This window comes from Leptinotarsa decemlineata, unplaced genomic scaffold (genome assembly GCF_025532065.1).
Source record: "Leptinotarsa decemlineata unplaced genomic scaffold, Ldec_3_MD MMD2_tig00026314_RagTag_RagTag, whole genome shotgun sequence".
NCBI lineage: Eukaryota > Metazoa > Arthropoda > Insecta > Coleoptera > Chrysomelidae > Leptinotarsa > Leptinotarsa decemlineata.
Window position 1 is genome coordinate 14,262,318 of NW_027412684.1, and position 25,330 is coordinate 14,287,647.

General features: G+C 34.9%; 1 protein-coding gene across 2 annotated transcripts in view; it reads right to left on the reverse strand.

The window, feature by feature from the left end:
* LOC111502699 (uncharacterized) overlaps positions 1-25,330 on the reverse strand; it is a 197,223-nt gene that overhangs the window by 20,789 nt on the left and 151,104 nt on the right. For both annotated transcript variants that reach the window (XM_074181426.1, XM_074181427.1), the window contains one exon: positions 13,582-13,656. In XM_074181426.1, the coding sequence (XP_074037527.1) occupies positions 13,582-13,656 (75 nt within the window). The remainder of the gene's footprint in view (positions 1-13,581; positions 13,657-25,330) is intronic.

Sequence of the window (25,330 nt, forward strand, 5' to 3'; positions counted from 1 at the left end):
AGTCAGTACATATGAAATACAGATATAAAATATAAGTATATAATATACACATTCATAAATAACAGCAGATACTAAAACAATCCGCAATCAATGCAGATAAGAAAAAAATTCATCGATTGTATAGGGGCTAATTTCAGAAAGTAGTTGTTTTATTTTATATTTGAATACTTGCTCCTTGGTTATGATTTTGAAAAACTCCGGAAGTGCATTATATAATCTCAGTCCCAAAATCTCAAACGAGTTTAGACGTAAAGATAAACGTGTTTTTGGTATGTGAAAATGATTTGTGATGCGTGTATTATATTCATGAAAAGATTGGTTTTGTTTAAAATCCTCTTTATTTTTATGAATATACAACAAAAGTTCCAGAATGTAAAGACCAGGTAGGGGCAAGATTTTCAATTTTTTAAATAATGTTCTACATGATGAAGTTCGTGATTCGTTTGCAATGGTTCTAATAATTCTCTTTTGAGTTATAAAAACATTGTGCGCAGATGGAGAATTTCCCCAAACAATAATCCCATAGTTGATTCTTGATTGTATCTGACCGTGGTAATATAAGAGTAGACCAGATTTGTCTAGAATTCTTTTCAGGTTTCTCAACAGATAACACTGCTTATTGAGTATTTTGATGAGATTATCGCAGTGCTGACGGAAATTGAGATTGCTGTCTAGAAAAATCCCTAAGAATTTCATGCTATCAACTCTCTCTATCTCAGCACCGGATATTTCAATATTGATGTCTACCGTGTTAATATTTTGGGCAGTATGAAAAGCTATTGCTTTCGTTTTGGAGGCATTCAAAAATAGTGAATTTTCACTAAACCAATTTTGCAAGCTATCAAGATCAGAATTTATAATTTGTTGCAGTTCAGGCAAATCTTTTGATTTAAATAGGAGAGAAGAATCATCAGCATACAAACAAGTGAGTGACTTTTGCAAAGCAGATGGCAACTCATTGATATAAAGAATAAAAAGAATTGGCCCCAAAACTGATCCTTGGGGAACTCCTATGTCATTATTTAACTGAGCGGAAAAAAAGTTTCGTCATATTTCTCATTCGAATATTGTATTTTGACAGCCTGGGTGCGATTTGAAAGATATGATACGAACCAAACTATGTACTATAGTATTGTACACTTTGAAAAGTTCTACAAAAAATTCCACAATATTTCAGTTTCATCTCTCAGGAATAACCCACAATAACCATTTTTCATACTCGAAAATAATGCTCCATTTACTAAACAATTTTAAATAATCCTTATACAAATAATTACCTTAAATAGATTGTGCATTCAATATAAATCAATGTGGCCCTTTACATCATGTTATTTGAATGAATATTTTCGAATATATTACAGATTCAAAATGCAGGGACATAGCGGTTGCGGCCGTACCGGCCGGGGGCCGGCTACGCGTTGAAGGCCGCGCTTCGCCCTATAGCACTTTATGATTAGTAGCGATCACAAGCGTTTATCGGAGCTATTTAGCGAAAAATAGCAAAACTTTGAAGACATTCTGTATAGTATATTCAGTATAACCATTGCACCCGTGCGGAGCCGGGCAGATCGCTAGTTTTTTTACGTTTTGAAGAAATTCACATGAAAATCAGTGTCAATTCTCCTAATGAGACTGGTGTATGAATTGAAGCAACTCGTGGATGAAGCTGCTTGCAGCACCCTCCTTTGCAAGGGAGTCAGCGCCTCATAACCTTCCAGGTCAGTATGGCCAGGAATCCAGACTGGAGACAATCTCCTCTATCGGGAAGAGTTGTTTTTGGCAATTTGCTACCAATTTAGACGTTGCTCGGTAGGTGCCAAGAACTTCCAACGCTGCTTGATGTCCCAAGAATATTTTTATTGACTTGTGAATGAGGTTGGATTCTTCCATTTTCTCCGCACACAATTCAATAGCGTAAATTTCCGCTTGAAATACACTCGAATAGGTTCCTAGGTAGGTTGATAGCTCTGTCCTGGGTCTGCGACTGAAAACACCTGCACCAGAACCTGAAGGTGTTTTTGATCCATCTGTTAACCAAAAACTATATTCTCTTAATATTTCTTTATCCCGGAGGATTCAGTTCCATCAACTCAGAAACAGTACTTTATAAGGCAGTTCATAGTTGACAGTTGGAGGCATAAAATCAAAGGTCTCCAGAAAAATGTGGAGAGGAGGTAGATCTAGAAAGATCTTCATGGCCGCTAACGGTGTTGTACTGATGACACCACTGATGGCCAAACAAGCTTGTCTCTGTAAACCAGAGAGCTTCGCCTGAGCCGTTTTCTGTAAAGCCCTCGGCCACCAGGCAACTGCACCATAAGTGATCATTGGTCTGACAATCATCACATAAATCCTAAGGATTTGTTTGAAACCTAAGCCCCAAGTTTTACCACAAATCCTTCGACATGTCCATAGGGACAGTCTGTTCGAAATGAAATGGCCTCTCCATTGAGAGAAAGTGGCGTTAAATCGTCCAATTTTCTCCTCCTTGTGAAGGGAATTATCACAGTTTTGCTGGGGTTGACAGACATCTGCTCCCTTAGGCACCAACTGTGAACAACGTCCATCGTGTTGGGAGGATATTACAAGCTTACCGGCGTAGACCTTGCCGGATGACAATATATAGTAGTAGTCTATGTTGAAATTGTAGTTGTTTTCTTAAAGCTGGCACACATATGTGTGAAATTGGTATTCTTCAGTTCAAAACATCTTTCATGGCCTGAGATTCTCGTTAGGTGATTTCTTGAGTTCCTTCCTATATAAATGTTTGGCTATGATTCACATATCAATTTGTAGACCAACGAAGAAGCAGATAGAATAGCTAGAGAGGCAATGAATACATTATCAGATATCAATGAACAGAAAGTATGGTATAGGGATATAAACAGCCAAATAAAGTTCCTCATCCAAGAATACTGGCAAATGCAGTGGCAACAAAACTGCTCCAAATTACTCGAAGTGAAACATTCGGTAAAACCTTGGAACATCTACCCTCCAAATAGACGGCACCAGGTGATTCTATCTAGACTGCGTTTAGGTCATACACGGTACACTCACGAACACATCCTAAAAAGAGAACCAGAGAAAATATGTGAATTATGCGTAGTGCCGGTGAGTGTGAAACATTTATTAATCGAGTGTCCAAAGCAGCCAATCTTCGCCAGAGATTTAATTTGGAACCTGACCTTAAATCTATATTGAGAGAGAGATGTGACATAAAAAAATTATTATCATCTTTTAACGATCTCAACTTAACGGACAAATTATAGACATTGCTTGGGGACTTGTTAATATACTGAATAATGTGAGTGTACTTAAATATTAAGCTTGTATTGTATTGTTGTTGCTAATAACCCTCCGTGGTTGATGCAACTTTCTTTCATAATAAAAAAAAATGTAGACCCCTGATTTGTTATTATTTCCAATGTCTGACTTGTTCCTGATATGTGTACCCAAGGAGTTACCAGTCTAAGTTGCTAAGTTATTGTTCTCTTTTGTTAGTACTCTTTTATTTTATGATTTTACTGTATATGAGATTGTTTTGGAGGTATTACTGTTTTTTCTAATGTAGAGATCTTGTTTAAACATTTTCCTATCAAGGATGTGATGTATCTTATTCGGGTTGGGGCTGTTCTTTACTTCATTTCATTTTATCGAATTTATTGAAATTCTTTGTGGATAGGGATACTGATGAGTTTCTGAATCACGCTACGATTTTAATGTATCTTGTTGAAGGTGACTAGAATGTTGGTTTGTGGAAAATTGCGAAATAATGTTTGTTGTTAATTTTTATCATTGTTAGGTCTCGATTTTCGAATCATTGATTTCTAGTTCCATTGTTTATTTAATGTAAAGTGGTTAAATGTATTCACAATTGAAATGAAAGCGAAAATTATAGTACAGTAATTGAAATAGAATGGAAATAGTACAATGTACGTTTCGAATAAAATATCACAAGCCTCCTGGGATATACCATTTACGTCTAAACTATTTCTGTCAAACAAGTCCTTGAAACCAGACTCCTGCCCATTTCCGTAGCTGCTCCAAGCCGTATTTGTCATCCAGGAAGCGCACCGTTTTCCGTCGAGCGAACAAGCGTAAAAAAGCGTGAAAGTCCATCGTAGTGTATTCACATTCCTTCTAAATTCACGGCATTATTCATCGGGCACTTAATTAGAAGTGCATGAAAGTGTATACGAGTGTGGGACATTTAAAACGTTTGTTATGTTCGGGTCGTGCCTCGGATTATTTTTCTCCGGGTCTTTATTGTGGCGCTAATGCGGCCTCCGGAACCAGACATGCGTTTAATCAAATAAAGTGAGTTTCCTAGTTTTCGAGGGTTTGCCGGGTTTCGATATCTATTGTTGTGCGCTACTCGGTGGCAGTCGACTTGGCAATGATAGAGCGGCTCGAAGAAGAACTAATCCATCGGAAGATCTGCAGTCGTAGGCCAGGTTTTCCTCATAACCTCGAATAATTCTTAGAATACAGATTGCGATTCCTGGATTCACACACGCCTGTTATCTTTTTGAAACGTTCATATTCCATTTACCAAGTTCACGAGGAAATAACTCATCACATATACTTGAAAACTGGCTATAAATCAAATCATCTAAAAGAACAATTCGTTCAGGTCAGTATCAACTCCCTACACTGTAGGTTAATGGACTGACACCTATCAGAAAACAACTACTCCCCTGGCTGATACCACGAAGGGCGTTGGATTATATCCGACAGGTTTCAGTGCAGGATTATTCACTGAAGTTATTCCTGCATATGCTGTTGGCGATACAGGGGAGTAGTTGTTTTCTGATAGGTGTTAGTCCATTAACCTACAGTGTAGGGAGTTGAGACTGGCCTGAACGAATTGTTCTTTTAGATGATTTGATTTATAGCCAGTCTTCAAGTATGCCCACTGACTATATGTGAAAAGTTTTATTTCCTTATACGAGGAATTGGAATTTCGGATATGCAGTTGGTTACCTCGTTCACAGGCAGATGGGGCGACGACAAACCTGTTGTTTGTTGTATGCTTCAGCTTAGTTCGAGGAATGATACTCTGAAGGAATTTGATTTTCAATTATCGGAAATCATCGACTTTATGTTGATGATATACACTGACGAATGACCAAACAGCAGCCCGAAACCGGTCTGCAAGTGTGTTCCAATAATAATAATAATAATTCATTTATTTCGCTTGTTAAAAAGTGGATAATTCTATCAGTACAATAACAAGGAGAACGTCATAAGATTTTGTACTTTTCATATACATATATTCAAACTCAAGTATTTATCTAAATATTTTAAAAAAATTGAGATAAAAAGATGAAAAATATATATAGACACATAAAAGTAGCGAAATACTACAACAGTGAAATTGAGGGTCCTGGTTATAATTAAAAAGTTTAAAATAATGGTAATGTCAGATAGTGACAAGAACGTTAAAGAAGATAAAAAAAACACCTAACCTCAAGGGTGTAGCAATTTTTTTTCTATGAGAGCAGCTTTCAGTCTTGATTCAAAAATATTGACAGTTGGCGCATTTTTTGCCGAATCATCAAGCTTATTGTAAAATTTTGGTCCAAAAAAAAAGGTTGCTTTTCTTGTATATGGTGGTTCGATGCATATGGGGTAATAATAAGTTTTTAGAGCGGGTAGGGTATTTATGCTGATTAGATATAAAATTTTGACCATTCTTGTACATGTATATGCATAATTCATAAATATAAATATCCGCAACGGTGAGTATTTTGAGTTCTTTGAAAATGTTTCTACACGATTGCCTCCATCCTATACGAGCAATAGTTCTGATGGCATATTTCTGTAGTGTAAAAACCCTCACTGCAGACGATCCAAGTGCCCGAGTTCAGTATTCCATATCGTATATGACAGTGTATTGATCCATAGTACAGATTCAACAAAACTTGTTTGCTGCAATGGTTTGATATAAATCTTAGCGCATAGCAATTTCTGCGGAGTTTGTCGCAAAGAGTTTCAATGTGAGGGATCCAGGTGAGCTTGTAGTCCAGTGTAAGGCCAAGCATCTTTGTTGTTGAGCAAGATGCAACATACAACTCCTCGTTCTCATGAATGCTAAAATTGTCATGAGCAGAATTTACCGAGAATTTCATTAATGATGTTTTCGTGATGTTCAGATAGTTGATTTCTTTTGCCCATGTTACTACCTGCTTATAGACATTCTCTGTTTTCTCTGCAAGTGCTATTGCCTTGCTCTCCTTTATAAGGAAATTGATGTCGTCTGCATAAGCAATCACATGTATTTCCGTGAGAGTATTCATGAACTGCAACAAGTCATTCGCATATATAAGAAACAGTAAGGGGCCAGGAATTGAGCCTTGTGGAACAAGGCTCAGTACAATGGTTGCTGTTCAATGGTTGCTGACTGACTTATAGTTTTCCGTATCACTACTTTTTGAGTCCTGCTATGCAAATAAGACTTCATTTATTTCAATGCGGTTCCCCTCACGCCATATCGTTTCATTTTCTGAAGTAGAAGTTTGTAATTTACATTATCGAAGGCTCTGGAGGAGTCAATAAATAAACCACAGATACTTAGTTTGCCATCAAGAGCATTAATGACATGTTCGTGGAATTCATACAGTGCCGTTTCAGTACTTTCATTCTGGGTGAAACCATGCTGATTTAGTGAAAATTGTTCATTAGCATAAAAAAATGATAGTAGGTAATTGCTTTTTAATATGCAGCTCGAAAATCTTTGAAATGCTTGGAAGCAAGCTTATTCCTCTATAATTCTCATAAATATCAGTATCTTTATGAGAATTATAGAGGAATACAGTGTAGGGAGTTGAGACTGGCCCGAACAAATTGTTCTTTTAGATGATTTGAAATAACTCATATAAAGATTTCATCTATGAATCGTTGTGAAGCCAATCATAGTAACAAATTAGGCAAGATGATGGCTATGCGCACGCGCATCGATAAGAGTATGCCAATCTCAGCTTCACTTTTCCAACTCTCAGTCTTAGCTGTGGAAATCAATATCCAAGCATACTAGTTGACTTAGTCAACTTGAGAAACTGGTACATGATACCAGACTTGTAGAAAGTCCAGAAATAACAAAATTTGGCCTGGAAACTATAAACAATGACTTACATAATATTCCATATACCCAGTTTTCCATTTCACTTCTATAAAACACTTTTCAAAATTAGCGTGGCAATTAGTGGTTACTATTAATAGTTAGTCAGTCTGTCGTAATGAAGAGGTACCGCATCCTGCTGAAAGGTAATTTGAGCATTTGAGTTTGTCAATCATACAGATCAGCTAGTTATCCAGTTACCAGAACAGCTGACCCGACGCCTCTAAATGTTTTTGGAGCGATAGAAGACATCTGAAGTTTACGATATTCAACTCATGGATAAAAAAACAAATATTTGCAACGGAATGGCCCCAGGAACATTTCATGAAGCAAGTAGTAAACTTGTAACCAAACTTCGTTTTGCCAGAAAGTGAACGTATACTGGATAAATCAGAGCTAGTTTCAAATGAATTTTTTTCTGGAAATAATAATGTTTATTAATCGTTTGCAAATTATTAAAAATTATTAATGAACTGCTACGGAAACGACTAAAAAAGTGTTGCACAGAGATTTGAAATATTTATAAAATCAGTATCACAAGTTCCTGTTTCCATTAAAAAAAAAGTTGATATCGCCATCTCGGCGAGAAATGGCGCACCACTATTGCCTCTCTCGTCAAAAAGCACTGAAATGATACTTTTCACGACTTGAAATTAATTTTTTGCTAAATACTGCTACTACCATCAATTTCTTTAACAATTTTATGAGTCAGCATAGGTATCAATTTTGGATCTGAATCCTTAGAAATAACTTTTATCAAAATTGTTCGATAGATGACCTATTTATTTTGTGGAAATTCATTATCAATATTGGATAGAGAAAAAAAATTTTGTCCAATTTCTATCGATACTTTTATTTATTACGACCTGTTTCGGTTTATTAAACCATTGTGAAGTAAACTGATGCAGTTTGACAAACAAATTCTTGAATATACAACAATATAGTCAATGTCATTAAGTAGGTTAATTTAACCTGTATTTCAGGTACAGGTTCAATTAACCTGACACAGTTTGACAAACAAATCCTTGAATATACAATAATATAGTTGATGTTATTTAGGTAGGTTAATTAAACTTGTACCTGTACCTGTATTTCAGGTACAGGTTTAATTAAACTAACGCAGTTGAAATGACGCATTTTGACAAACAAATCCTCGAAAACATATAGTCAATGTCTTTAAGGTAGGTTAATTAAACCTGGATTTCAGGGACAGGTTAAATTAACCTGACACAGTTGAACTGACGCAGTTCATTGAATAAACAATGATAAAGTCAATGCCATCTAGGTAGATTAATTAAACCTCTACCTGTACCTGTACCTGTATTTCAGGTAGAGATTCAATTACCCTGACGCACTCAAACTGATGCAGTTTGACAAACAAATCCTTGACATTGACTACACTATTGTATATTTGAGGATTTGTTTGTCAATCTGCGTCAGTTCAGGTCTTTTTACTTGTAAAATATATGTTTCTATCAAATTTTGTCAATGAAAAATATCAAAAAACTGTAAAAATGAAATATTACTTTGAACTGTCAGATAAAATTTTCAATTTGAGTTTTTCAATGAAGTAAAATGTGATTCGATACATGTCTGTTAGGTTCAATTAGAGTACTCGTTTTTTTACATTCCGTAACTTGTATTACACAACTGTACTGTATTGAGTATTTCAGAATATCAAAATACTAATACAACATTCGTATCAAATGTTGGCATTGAATGAAAGGCAGATACTACCAGCCTCCTGTATCTTGAGCTTGCTCCAAGAAACAACCCTTTGAATATGTAAATCAATTTCTCGATCAATTCCTATCAAATATACGGTTGGAAAACTGAGCCAAGAACTCGGGATTGACAAATAAATCGAGAAACTCGCTATCTGGAACGAACATTTCCTTTCACCAATCTTCAAAGTTTAATTGCACTTTCCCATTGGTGGAGTGCATACTTGGAATGGGATTGTCTATGCAGTGTTCCTGCATATGCATCAGAGTATAAGTAACCACAGACAGATGTGTCCCACTGGTATGTTGAGAGGATTGCTGAAATAAGGTAGTTGTGATTGAAGGAATTCGAAGAAGCAGATAAGGACTTAGATTATTCAAGATACGGAATACAGTTTATTCCAGAATCACCGGATAATAAGGAAATCCCACCTAATGGAATTTGTATGCATTATTCGTAGTTGGATTTGAAATCGCATACTATTCACACATGTTTTTGTGATGGCTATGTTTCCTCTTCCTCTTCCATTGTAAAAGTCGATGATAATACTGGTCCAACATTCTCTAGAGCATACTCATTGAGCTATCACAAAAATGAGGTATTTGTTGTAACACCCACGTAACCCACGAAAGACTTTTGAGCTTATATGTCGCATTTCTGCTTCGATAATGCTAAATGTATTCGATAATTTTTTATCCGATACTTCTAAAAGAGGCAAATGGATGATATCAAATTGTATAAAGTGATAACGATAATAATCCATTCCAAGATTCGAATGGCCTGATTTCGACATCCGAATGCAGCTATTGAATTTGTTGACTTTCCTCAAAGTGAAATACCTTTGAAAAATATTGGATGAAATTCACATTAGCGTTTGTAACGTGTTCAATTTCTCTCAGTGCGAACAAGAAACTATGGAGAGTTTTCGAAATAGTTGCATGCATCTCGTAGGTGGCTTACGTTGACAGGAGTAATTCATATACACAATGAAAAGAGAAGGCCCCAGTATTGAACTGTGGGGTACACCATATTCAAATTAGTGTATCCATTTGAAAGCGGTTTGACGAAAAATCTGTTGGAGATTTGAGATGAACCCCTCATGCTATCATAACTAAGTTTTTTAATAATGATGAAGTGTGAAATATAGTCGAAGGAGTCAGTCAACAATGTAGACAATGTAGTTGTGGATTTTTTAGTCTGAAATCCATGCGGAACATACTAAAGTATATATTTTTAGGTATATTTTTCCATTAACTTCATTTCCACAAGTTTTATGGCTTTTGAAATAATGGTATGACATTTAATAATTCCAAAATATTGAAAATAATGCTGTTCGAGAAAATGAGAATTAAATGGTGAGAGTTTCTATATCAAGCGACTATTCACTTACATTTTCAATTATTATAATTAGAAACTAGATGATATACGGGCTCTAAAAAATGAATTTACAGGTGGGGAAAACTTTTTAACGCTAGAACAGATTGAGATTTTATAAACGAAGATTTTCTTTCAGATTTTGAACAATAAAAAATCCCAGCCTTGAATTGTGTTTGAACTGTTAATTTCTCCAAGAGTTCTTACTTTCCCAAATGCTCTACAAGTATTTTTTGATTTGCTATATATTCGTCATAGACAGGTTTCATTTGTTTCGGTAGTTCATCTCTTTGTGACATTACATATATATAAACGCACATATCATAATTTATCGGTACCACAAATATATTTTCACAAGCTAGCAAGTTTTTTGATTCTAAATGTATATTATTTTTTGCAGAATACCAGATTAGTAAGAACAACAAATTTTTGAGCCTTCCAAAGTAGTGCTCATCCCTAAAAGTAAAATTGGGACCGGCAATTATAATGAGTTTTGTTTTTGCAAGTTCGTGACGACAGATATTTATGACAGAAGAGATATCTCTCGACAATTTCGTGACGAATTTTCGTTTTATTCGCCCAGAGTTCCTCGTTGGTTATAATCGAAACACCTCTGGGAATGACGAGAGGGAGACAGTAATTTTTAAAACAAAAGCCCAGTACGATTTCGTCGAGGACTTTCTTGAAATTTTAATTTCCATACTCGGTTCACAGCTATAAATATAGCTCCGTACCGGTGGGGATTAACTCTCCACCATGCTATTGAAAGTAAGACTATTAATCTTCCCTCTGATTCGAAATGAAAATTCATTATACATTCAAGTTTTCTATGAAGCGGCGCAATTATAAATGCAAATTTTCCGGCGCGAAATGGACATAGTCGAGACAGAGATGGAATATCCACAATTAATCTAAATTGGTGAAATCTTCCAGAGTTCTGATCCGCCGAAAGTTTCCTCTATAATTAGAAATATTTACAAGGATTTATATCCAAATGATGCTTTCAATGCAGCAAGAGCGAGAGGTATACCTCACGGATATGTTCTTATCCCCCAGATTTTTCTGGTCGAAAAAATCTAACGACACAAATCGGTATATTGCTTGATCAAACGTTGAATATACTGTAAGTCACTTTAAAGTGATATTGAGATTGTTAGCCAGCCGTTTGGTTAACTTTACAAAGGACAAAAAGTAATACTAAAGATTCTGATTCATGGAAAGGAAAGTTCTATCCGTACGACAACTATCTGTTATAGGTTTTCTTCGTACAAGAGCCTTGACATAGATGATGACTATCATTTCCAGACAGCAACTTTCCATTTGTGTTTTTTTTCTGACCCTTCACGAAAAACTCTTATGGTGATTAAATTTTGTATTCTAGAAATCATCCGATAGTAGTAATTTTTAGCTTACTTAACATATGGACTCGATTTCAAACATCGATAGCACTAGGATTTCAATAAATTTATAATTGATATCAATCCAAAGTACGTGGAATGAAATGTGATGAATTAAAGGGGTGGAGAATGGTTTCCATCAAAACTAAACCTGCTATTGGAGAAAGTTGGACAAGAAAACATTTTTCCACATAACCTGTAAAGTTAGAAATAAATATCTAGATTGACAATGTTTATTTTCCCATCAGGATTATTATAATTTTCAGGTACTAGTTTTTGACGTTCAATTTGTAGCTTCGTGAAGTTGAGGAATTCTAGTTATATTGTTACAGGTTTCGAAATGAGAATTATTCCCATGATTTATTTTACATCGCCCATCCATTCAATAAATGATTATGGAAATATATGAATACAAACTGTTCATATCAAATATAATATTTGTACACATATGTTATTTTCCAGCACTAATCCATTGTTTACCGAACCTAAAAATTCACCGCGAACAAAATAGAACGCATTTAATCCAAAGCACTGAAACAGCAAACACGGACGATCACGTATTTAAAGGAATTTTCAATACCCAATCAGGATGATGCCGCAAAATCGATAATTCAAACATTGACGTTCCATTGCATGACAATTCCTCATTAGAGATGGTGTGAATGCTCCATTATGTGAAACAGCACAATGTACGCAGTATTTCGATGTTATGTTCGGACGGTAACGAATCTCAGTCGTGGTGTGGTGTTAGAATTTGTTTTTACAGTCACTCTAGATCCGGCTCGAAGGACTATTGTATGATACGAGGGGTGTATGATACACCCATAATCGTGTCATTAACAATATCAGGTCTCCTCAATTATCTAGGTAATTTCATAATATTTTTCTTTCAAACTGAATGGCGTCCATATCTGAAATATTTCCAGCCCATTCGACTGCTTACCGATGTAAAACTGCCCTTTGCAACTGATAACAATTTCTGACCAGGAACAAGTGAATGATAGTGATTGTGTAGAAATCTTGGTTGGTCGTGGAAAAGAAAAGTTAATACTTGAAGGTATAAATAAGCCGAAGAATATTGTTGATATGTCATCACATTTTCATGGTAACGGTCGTATGTTCAAGAATGTCTGTCAATGTGAGACGTTAGTTCATATCTCTTGTAAGATTATCTGCTAGTAAAAATGGTCCAACCAAATATTAGTTTACACGTTTAGCTTCTCAGGATGTTGTGTGTGAAATTTGTGGACCTCATCTGAGTTTTTCTCAGACCAATATCGACCGTTACAACCTGCTTAAAAAAAACGAACCTTGACCTGCAAAACAAGTTTGAAAAACCAATTCAAGTTATTTATAATTCTCACACTGAAAAAATTCTTTTTCATTATTTGAGTTACGTATTTTTGGATAAAATGCCTATCCTAATGTTGTCCATTGAACAACTGAGCTGTAATAGTAGCGGACCTACCGCATTCTAATTGAAATTAGTTTGTCTGTACTGGTCCACAGTTGTATAAGAAATAAAGAACAATAACCTCTATGACATCATTATACAAACAGCATTCATACAGAAAAGAAGAAGAAGGTATATAATATATGAAGTCAATTCGATCGGCATAACAACTAAATAGTTACCGATGATGACTAGCCTATTCACCAAATTATCTTTTTTCTGAGAGATAAGTAGAGTCACCGATTTCAGAAACAAATTTTAGTGATAACAATAACGACAATTATGATTATAATTACAGAAAACGAGCCTAAGTTGAACGCAGCCTTGAGTATGACGAGACGATTCGATGTGGTTTCACAAAAAGACTTCTCTTCAAAAGATACCGTCCGGCGTTCCACCAGTCACTCCCACGCTTTCGTTCACGCCTTTCAATCAGACCAAATCGTATCTCCGACTGTTCGATATGTTGCTCGTGATTAATGGGATTGTTAAGGCAATAAAAAGATACTCACGCATATTTCCTTCTCCTCGCACATGGCTCCCCACACTTGGAAATTTGATTGGAGCAGTTCGCAATTCTCCCAACACTGTAACAAAGTAATTGATGGTTAGGATATTGCTGAATGAAAGGTATATAGAGAAAAAAGGTTTCTTTGTGAGATGGTGGAATATGATATAACTATTATTGAGTGTTAATAGTTTTCTTTATCATTTCATTCTCGAAGATGTCCACTAAAATTATTTGTTGATATTGAATGTGCCATCAAAATATAAGATGAAATTTTTGTAATTCAGAAAGTAACGAAATTTCTAAATTGAAGTCGAAATTTCTGTTTGAAATCGTAATTTCCAGTTTAAGTTGAAATCAAAGTCCAATTTAGAGTTTAAAGTCATAAATATCGAGTTTGAAATCAAACTTATGAGATCTGAAGTCGTAATTTGAAGGGTAAAGTCGATATTGAGAAATCAAAGTCGAAACTTCGAGACTAAAGTCGAGATTTTCAAGAAACAAGTATGAAAATACCTTTCTGCGCTTTCGTAGAAATGAAATAAAACATTTACAATTTTTTTTTTCAGTCGTTCACGTGGTTTGTGCAAAAACCGTGAGTTTTAGTCAAAATTAAATTCAACAAAAAATCAGGTTTTGTTAATTTTACTAATATTTCTGCTTTATGAATCAATTTGAATTTTGTTAAAATCCAAAATTACCATTTGTTTCTTGGGATTATTATAAAAGAAATAATTCTCTTGTTATAATGTTGTCTAACTATTTTTCATGATTAGTAATAAAACAGTTGATTGTCGGTTGTCATGGTAGGCATAAATTTCAAACGAAGTATTTTCTATTATGCGAATTGAATTAAATGCCGAATATTTTCGCATTTTATTTGGAATAGAGCAAATTCGGCTTCAACTGTGTTTATATTACTAATCAACCAAAAAATTTTTTAACTTAAGTTTTTTCTTTCCACGAAATGAGCTCTTTGAAAAGTTTTCACCATTAGGATAGTGGATTTTCGAAAAATTGCTGATAATACTTTTTGTTTCATTATGATTTAGTTGGGTTCCGACAAAAGTCTAAATTGTATAGAAACAGTGACTAAATTTGATGAATTGATAGATGTAGCCGTTACTACGTGGTAGGAAATCATAAGGAATATTACTGGAGTTTTTTCTCAACACCAAATCGTTATTTTTAACACCTCGACACGTGTTTCGATCACCAAGTGATCATCTTCAAAGAGGAAGATTAAAACTAAGAACTAGTGCGAGCTTATCCTATTTATGCTATAAAGGTAACTCATACAGGTAAACCATCCAGGCGTACCAACCATACAGGTATACCAACCTAAATTAATTTTACAATTTTGCCTTATCTATTATTTTACAATATGTGTTTATATAAAACAATTTTCAGCTATATAAAAATTTATTTCACGATATTGCCTATCCAAATTTATTTTTAAAATGTGTCCTTATGTAGTAATCAGTAAACCCAACAACATTATTTTATTTTATTTTAACAAGCTATATAGTATGCTCTTTGGTATAGGTCCGTCATCGTTATTCATAATATTATTGTGTTTACTTATTTCTACACTCTCATAGGCATCTAGTTGCCTGTTGTTGTTTACTTGTCTAACTAATCTTAATGAACTGAAGTCTATGGAATGGTTTTGTTGCAAAATATGATGGGCGACTGCTGATTTTTCAGGTCTTCCATATTTTAAGTGTGCTATGTGTTCCTTATATCTTACTTTGACAGATCTTTTTGTCCGTCCATAATATTTTGTATCGCAGTCCTTACATTCAATTTCGTAAATTCCAGACTTTTCCGAATTCTCGACTTTGTCTTTTGGACTTTCCAAAAGGCTCTGTAGTGTATGACTTGTTTTAAAACCCACCTTTATACCTAGTTCCGTGGAACAGGTATGAAGGTGTGTATGACATTGAAAGTCGTCTGAAAAAGATGTCAAATTAGATGAAAATTAGTTACAAATAAAAGTGGTAAAAAACATAGAAAGTTTCCATTCTCTTTTCTTCCTTATGATTTATGATGCACTGTTTGGAGCCTTTGGTGTAGTAATCAATATTACTGGAGTTCTTGAAAACCAGTTTCTTCTGCTTTGATTTCAGTCAGTGGTTTTGCAACGGCTACTTAGTTAGTTTTCGTTTGGCTCAAAAAGATTCTCTAAACTAATAGACTGATATTCACTTTGGAAGTTATTCACTGATTATGTGACATTAATAATATGAGCTAAACGCTCATAAGTTTTCCCATGCTCTTTATACATGACATAAAAAAACTACTGCATGACTTTAAATAAACTTATCAAGATAAAGAACACATTCGATTGCAATTAACATAAACACATGTGATGATGAGTGTCGCATATGCGATACTTTTTCCTTGTTGACAACAGAGAAGTGCCACTGTATCTCTATCGTGACTTTCGGAAGATATTAAATTTACTGTAGTTTGTGGAATAAACTTGGCCGCATATGTAAAGTATACTTCAGTAAACTCTCTGGCGATAAGAAAAGTGCCACTGGACTTCCTGGTAAACAAACTTTCCCGTACGAGTACTTTGAAGCCAGAGTAGTGAATTCTAACAAACAAAGTAAAACTAGCAAGTTCTTAAGTTTATTCTTCCCATGAAAGGTGGTTGTCGGATTGTAAATCACCAGAAATGTGTGTATAAATCTTAATCGGGAAAACAAACATTCGCTACTTTCAGCTGAACGGTTTGAATGCATTCTCTTCACTGTGATCGTTTTCGATAGAAGCATTTTTACAGACTTCATGAAGAATAGCAACGCCACAAATAAATCATTCCTTGCGATATGTACTGGCGATGCGATGGCAGAAACTGAAATTAAATGAAAGTGAAATTGCAGCACGTGGAAATATTACTGACAGGTAGTGTTTAGTCATCTTATAATATCCGTAATAATAGGTTTGGAACGTCTGGCTATAAGGCCGAATGTACGCTATTCGAAATATGGCCTTCATTGAAACAACAGCCAGGATCAGGTGACTCATACTCCAGGCAAAATAGGACTATGAGATTCTTTACAGCTTGAAACATAGTTATGAAATGAACTGCTCTTTTGAAACGATTGAAGCCATTATTGTTTCATGTTGATAAATGGAAACCCAGGAAAAAATCGCGACATACATATGAACTAAGATAAACTTCAATATTTTAAAACATTGGGATACTACTAATCGATTGTGGTTCTGTTGGTGATGAACAATGAAATAATAACAAAGTTTTGGCAAAGCAGAACAGGTTGGGGTTTTGCAGCAAGATAAAACTACTGTAAAATGGATAATTTACCGAAGAAAACTTCTAGCAAACCTCAGATTGGTCTGTATTACATGCAATAAGGTTAGGTTAGGTCTAAAGTGAGTGGGTCTTTCGACCCTCCACCGCAACCCTCAAGGGTTTATTTATTGTGGCTCATACCTATTCACACTCTTCCAAATAAACCCAGCTTTTTAACGAAGCCGATTAGTTTGTATGGTGAGTGGTCTTTCAGGTCAAATATTAAGAGTACGGCTCTGCCGAACTCAAAACCTGATTCGGTCTCCATCAGGGCAGGCACACAGTAAGTGGTCTGCTGTTTCATCATTTTCCAAACAGAGTCGACACACACTGTCTTCCTACAGTCCAAGTCTCTGCATATGATGGTTCAAATGACAGTGACCTGTAAGAAGGCCTATTAGACATCGTAGGTCATTCCTACTGTAGTCCAACAGCTGTTTGGTATCAAGCTTCAAAGGGTGAATAAACGCCTTGGAGTGAGTCAATTCTGGAAGATTCTGCCAGAAGTCCATGAATCTGCTTACCGTCCAGGTGCCGTCCAGGTTTGGCAAAACCTAAAGCGATGCTAAATGAAAAGTTCTTGTCCGATGAAGCTGCTTGCAACACACTCCTTTACAAGGGAATGAGCAGCCTAATTGTCCTCCAGGCCACTATGGGCAGAAATCCAGACCAGAGACAATCTGTTTAGTTTTTCTTTTGAGCAGAGTCGTTTTAGGCAATTTTCTACCAATTTAGAACGTTGTTGGGTAGAAGCCAAGAGATTGACTGTCCAAAAATATTTTTATTGACTTGTGTATGAGATTGGATTCTTACAAATCTCCCCGCATACAATTCAATAGCGTAAATTTCCGCTTGAAATATAGTCGCATAGGTTCCTAGGCAGTGACATCTCTGTACTGGGCCTGCGACTGAAAACACCTGCACCAGAACCGGAAGGTGGTTTTTGATCGATCTGTGAACCAACAACTATCTGCTCTTAATATGTCCTTCTTCCTACGAGCAATAAGACTCGATGATTCAGTTTCGAGAGTTAGCTGTGAAGGTTTTTACCAACCAAGAGCTTCACTGTTGGTTAAATTGATCGAACGCCTTTCAATCCATGATTAGGATTGTGGGATGAGAACAGAAAGCAGTTCGGAGATGCATCTTGATAGTTTCCAAAGTCCCCAACTATTATTCAGTTCAACATGTAGAAAAGAGATTCTGACATCACCCAAACTCTCTGAAATACTGGATTGTTTCTATATAAACAAACGAATTTGAAAAACTCACAAACTACATTCAATTCATACATTGGTAAACCCCCTTGACAAAAAGTGACGAAATTATTTTGCATATGAGTCGTTGGTCTTTCAATTTTCCAGTGGTCTTTATAGTTTCTGTATCTATTTTTGTATCAGTTGATTTATGGAACTCCTTTGCCAGAATACATTTTTTTAGGTTTGCGAAAGTAGTGAAAATGTTATTATCCTTTAGGAAAAGAGGGGTAAACCCCCCTTGACAAAGAGTAACGAACAGATGTCTTCTAGAACATACTCAACAAAAATCATTTCATCATTAGACAGTCAGGCGGCTCTACAACTTTTGAAATTCCTAGGATCATGAAGGAATAAATACGATGAGTCACAGTGAAAATGGAAACCAATATTTCTCTGCCATGTCGAAATTTTTTGTGAACTCCATTCAATCCAAATTCGTTCAATGGAGTATCATGTACAACTGTTCATTCTTTATTTAATGTGAGCTTTGATGGTGTCCATAAAAGTAGTCCTCTTCAGGAACTTATGAGCTCAAGAATGAAAACTTTTGACAATGTATACCCTGTCACTCAGATGTCACAAGTGAGTAGGTTCGAAATGAATCAGATTAAACAGTTAGGTTGGAGAGTGTCACTCTCACTGCGGACTACTTGCTTTTCGAATGTCAAGCTCAGATATGCAAATGCTGAAATTGCTGAAACTAAACTATATACAAAGAATATTTCCTATACACCCGATTTTTTTCTGGTAAACTAGTACGTTATCTATGTCGTTATCATTCTCAAAGTTATCAGTAGAACGAAAAAATTATTGGCTCTTAATAAATAATCAAGAATGTTCTAGTCCCAAAAAATCACAGTGTTGGCCCTTTTGCCAAAATTTGTTGAGTACAACAACAATTGTCATGTAACTACCAAACTGGAAGTAATTTCGTCAGTGGTTTCATCGCAAATATCAAAACAACCCGCCGATTTCCGTAATTTAACGTCCAATTACTCAAACCCTCTTTGTTCGTACGTCAATTAAATTCGTCGGACGATGCTCCTTTGTGAGGATGTCACAGCTGTCTGTATCAATAATATTTGTTCGATCTGTCACAGCCGCCTTTCAACGATATAAAGATTGTCCGGTGATGTTGTGGGCCTGCATTGTACACCGAAATGAAGTATCGTATCACGATTTCCTTTAGACTATTAAACAAGATGATGAAGTATAAATTTGAACGGCGCTCTTTGTCATCTAGAGTGAGAAAGCTGGTTTGTATTGTCAGAGTTACAAAATATTTCCAACAATGAATCAACGCGTTACTTTGGACGAAGTGTTGATTACAGGGGAGGATGTGGATCGAAATATTTACTGCCTACTGTAGGTGTGAAAGTAGAAAATGATCGTGACAACAGCTCAAAAGTGGGAAGTGTATTTATTCCTGGCTATTAAGAAACAGTTGAAAGAATTTATGAAACAAAAAAAATTTACAATACTTAGTGACAGTGAAATGGAAATAAATAGATCAAAAGATTCCACAATATCATTGCAATAATCTGCAAGAAGATAATCCCCATACCAACTCCCTCTTTAATTTTTCCTTTCATCAACATCCACCTCAGAAATAAAAACAATATCATTTTTTTGTGACATACTAAACGAATGCTTGTCAAAATGTATTTTTATTTTCTCACTTCATCTGATTCTCTTCATCATACCCCTCTTCATCGATCTATATATGGGAAAGAAACCTAGGACTGAATCAATAATAATGGTGAATCTGTTCGATCATTGCATATTTATTTTCCAGATTTGTAGAGTTAGATTTCGACCCATTGAGAATTGATTTCTTAACCACATCCGAAGTATACACTGAAGCCTTATAGAGTTTCAACCACCAGAACAGGGAACGACAAAAGAAGTTGATACCATTTGAGGAATATAGTGGATCTGACGAATCGTTTGCTTCATTCTCCGATTGTTATAGCTGAAATTTTTTTCACGTTCATTTAAAACAAAAGTAGCGAGAGTACCCTTTTCAGGTTTTTGAGTTCTCTTTTATTCCACCTCATATGTCCCCATTTTTTTTGATACTTTATTATTTGTTGAAATCCCGAACATGGGAAAGAAGTCAGTCGACGAAAATGTAAGAGAAGTTGTACAAAAATGATGTGAAAGAAATTTGAACGATACAACTGGTTCATATTGGGGTGGTTTTTTTTTCTGGAAAAGACTTCAAGCATTGAATTGCAATAGTTTGCTATATTCGTAGTCCGTAGAATAAACAGAGTCAGGGCATCCATAAAAAATGGACATGAGGATATTCAAATTCGGTTCCTGTGGAGGTTGCTAAAGAAACCAATTGAAGTAACGTTATTGAAATGGTCATCCGAAAATCATAAAATGTTGCATACTTTGTTTCAGCAACTTGTTTTAGAGCAGCATTATTAGAAAAACACTTGCAGTAGTGAAATAAAACCGAGGTTGATTTGCCATCTGTTCTACGAATTGAAGAGCCCAAGAAATTACTCATCGCAATTAAGGGATAAAAACACCACTTCACACACACAATTCCTTCAAAAAACAAACTTGTTTTTATTCAAATAAACCGAGTACTATAAGTCTCATATGTTTACCTAACTCGAGTATTGAATAACAAAGGGATTCAAGATGAACTTAACTCGAGTCATCAACGTCTTTCTTGTGTATTGATGGTTCGTTAGTGAGTCTCACAGCTGCACATCTTCATGGGCATTTCTTGGCGTATTAAGAACATTTTGAATGCAAATTGAATCATCAGTAATGAAGGATGCTACTTTATGAGTCTATGGGATGTTTTTATTTATGCTTCTTAGACGCATTGATTAAGATTTTACAGACTTCAGACAACCGCTGCTAATCGAGTCGATTAAGACTTTTAATGACAATTTTTAATCAAGGTTACGCTATACGGGGTATAGCGTTGTACGGAATGTATATGTCTTAATATTTTCTCTACTTGAACCTTAGAACAAATAAGAGCTGATATCGATAGTTTTTTAAAAAATCTCGAAGTAGATGAAATGAAAAGATTCTTCATTTTCATAAAGATACAAAATATAACAGTCAGAAGTTGTTAGTTGTACCAGAGTCAAATCAAAATTCACTACTAATCTTGTAAAAATTAAAATTTTCAATACAAACAGTTATATTACATGAAATAATAAACAATTTAATGAATTTATAAAAAATATGTAACGAGAAATTCAAATAGGTATAACCTAATGAATCTATAATTGACAAACAGACCTGACAGAAATTGTGGAGAGAGAGAATTATATATTTCATATGAAGATAAGTATTTGATGAAATAAAATCATGAATATTTACAACAAATGTAAATAAAGGAAAGGAGGACTGGAAAAAAAAGACTCTGAAAAAAGGGAACTCGACAAAATATTGAACCAAAGTATATCTACAAAAATACCGCCAGCCTGATACTAAAAATATAAATGAAGTAGGGTTTTTAAACAGTATAAATGAAGAATCACCACAGAATGTACTTAATTGATATTAATATACCATAAAATTCTGAAAACAACAGAATAAAATACATAACCACAGTCGACAGATTGATTGACATGTAATTGGATATTTACAGCAAGATCATGAAATTTTAATGAAATTAGAAAATAAACAGATCAATTGGCAAAAATGATCTATAGGATTAATATGTGTACTATATGGAGAAATGATGCAAATGATGCTGTATCCAACATGCAAAATTATTATTCTAAGAATGGCTTGATTCTAAATAATCTTAAAACCAACACCATTCTCTTTACAATTCAGGAAACTGTAGTGTATTGGTTAGATCTGAGATTAAAAGTATTGAATAGGTAAACTATAAAAAATTTTTAGGAGTTTTTATTGATTCCCAACTCAATTGGAATCATCATGTTGATTTCATACTGAAGATATTAGCAGCACACTGTTTCGTTATATGGAATCTGCGTAATTTTGCGTCTATTGAAATTCTCAAAAGTTACTATTATGCATATGTTTACTCTGCCCTCAATTACTGTATTATTTGTTTTGGCAACTGCAATAGAATCAGAGACTTATTAATTTTCCAGAAAAAGATTATTAGAACAATTTGTTTTAAAAAACCACTCGATTCCTGTAAACCACTATTTGCAAAGTTGAATATATTAACTGTTACTTGCATCTATATTCTTAATTGCGTAATCTACGTTGAATCAAATTGCTCCAAGTTTCAGAACAGAGATGATACATGTCTTCTTTCGGGCTTCACCCTGAGAAAAACTATAACATTTTAATTCCTAGTCATAAGTTAGCCAAGGTGACTAATGGACCTAATATCATGTCAATAAAACTGTACAACAAGCTCCCAATATCCATTAAAAAAATAAATAGTGTAAAGCTCTTCAAAGAAAAAGTTCGGAAACTATTATGTGAAAAGCTATTTTATACGCTTGATGAATTTTTTCAGTCTGATTTGGAATTTTGAATTTTAATTTTTGTATCCATTTTATGGTCTGAATGTTATATGTCTTATAATTATGTTGTTTTATGATTGTGACCTCATTGTAATTGTACTGAGTTAAGTGACTTTTTCCATGCCTTCCCTAGGTCTACGGAAATAAAGATTTTTTGATTTTGATTTTTGAAACACCTCCGAAACCTGATAAAAAGTTATCTCATTTAAATAAATAGTCAAACAATTAAAAAAATATGAAATAGTAGCAACTATTTGCAATTTGTAAAAGAGTTTAATGGATACAAAAAGAAAGAAATATTTTACAAATGACTATGGAAAACGAAAGAAAGTCAAAAAGCATAACACGAGAAAATGAAAGGAAGAAAGATTACCATGAATACTAAAAGCCGATAGTACCTACAGTTCTTAGGTAATAATAATGTAAATAATAAAATTTTATTATTCACTTGACAACATGAATTGTATGGGATTCGTCAGACACACATCAGACATAATAAAAGTATTCTATCGAATAAAATTCCATTAGAAACATGAACGTATATATATTGTCAATTTACGGGATTAATTCCGTGTTCTGTGCTTTTGATTCTGGTGATGTCTGGTTCCATCACCAGAAGATGGCAAATGAAACTTTGCCGAAACGTCGTGAAAATGATTCTTGTGAGGATCAAAATCACAGAACACGGAATGAAACTCGGAAAACCAACCCATCATACCCCGTCCGTGAAACAAACAGACTTGGCCCGTTGGGCACATTCCACACATGCATGGGTACTATAAATATACTTTCGCAATTCTTCTGATGATTATTTTTTGTATCAAGGAGACTTCATGAGCAAAAGCAGATCAGTTCCACAAAATAATTCTAAATCGTAGGCGTGTCTCTGTTTGTGAGTACTAAACAGTGATAAGGTTAGGCTAATCCAGGACAGTTCGCGGATTCTCAAGCATGTACACCAGTGTATTCAATTCATTAGAAACATATAGGCAATGATTTCTGAAATTTAGTTTTCATCGTCATAAATATACTCATTGTTACCATTATTGGTCGCTCAATTCGATTGATCCCGTGTTTGTGCAATAATCGCTAACAACGATCTAATCTCAGCGCTTCATTATAAACCCTGCAATCCTGTAGTGGATCCTGGAATGCCTCGAAAACTATCGGAAGTCCTCTCGAAGCGGCAAGCAGTTGAAAATCAATCGATAGACGGGCAATACAAAAGTACTTAAAACTTCGCCAACACCAAACAAACACATCAATAACGGTCCATATCGCAAAGGTAAATAAATACCCTTCATTGGATGAATTAGTGCAACGAGAACGCATTCATCATGAGCAATCATTCTCAATGAAGAAAATAAACAATTCACATTGTTGTTCGTAATTGAATTACGCTCATCTAATAATACCCACATTGTTTCAGTGATTTAACCGGGTTAAAATATGTAATTGAAACGAATAATACCCACATGTAACCCACCTAGGTCGGTCATCCGTCTTTGGTTCGAATGCTTCAAGACAAATCAGGGACGGATCGAGGTGTTGAGAGTTAGATTAAACAAATGTTGAAAGAACTTGCAGTTTTCAGATTAGAAAATTGAAGCAGTTTGGAAAATAATAATTTCGAAGACAAAAATCTTCTTCCTGCACTGGGGTGTAGTCATTTTTTTATTGTTCACTACGACTAAGGAAATAATTGAGGGATGAAGTTTTCTCTATGAAGATGCAATGAAGAAAGACCTGATGAATTCGGCTGTCTAATGAAATGTAACCCAGCGAAACGAGTGTTTCCAAAAGAGAAATATGCTGGCACATACTTCTAAAAGGATTAGTTCCATTCGATAGATTCATTACGCTGACATGCCACCTGGTGGACACATTGGAAATGTGAATAACTCTGGACATGCGTCTTACAACGTGCTAGGAATCGCACGTTGTTTTGAACGTGCGATTCTTATAAGACCTAGATTAATCCCTACTGCAAAGTTTGACAGTTATCGTTCACAGAAAGCGACAGCTGGTTGATATTACTATCGTTAAATAAAGTTTCTCTTCGCTTACGTTATTCAATTGCATTTATTGCTCTCCGGATCAGTGTTTTTCTTAGGACACACGGGTCCGTTGAACGAAGATTTCAGAGACTTTGTTGAAGTTTGTTTCATTCATTTTCGTGGGGCAGTTTCTACTTAGGCATGTAATAATTTTTTGCTAAAATTCAATTATCTTTATTCTTTTCGTAAAGAAATGCTAGCTTTGATTATGATCACATTCCTTTCTTGTGAAGCTCTACTATTCTTTTGGTTAAAGTATGTACTTCCATCTTCTTGGACTCTACATTATGCAAACAATCTCGTTTGATATGCTCCAGTTCCTCATCAAGATACTACTTGATGTTGCAGAGATTGATTGCAAAATCATCTCAAGACGATTTCTGTCTTCACTTGATTGAATGATGGTTATATTCCCAATTCATTTATAACTACATGTATCTAACTTCAAATTGGTACCCTTTTTCTTTTCCACATGATCCTTATCCTCACCGTGAACAATGATTCCTTTCAAACCCCATTTAATTTCAAAGGAATATGAAGGACAATGAAATACATAGTAAAAGCAGAGCTTAAAGACAAAGCATTCGTGCTGTTTCGACCCGCCGTAGATCTCATCAGTGATGCTGAGCTG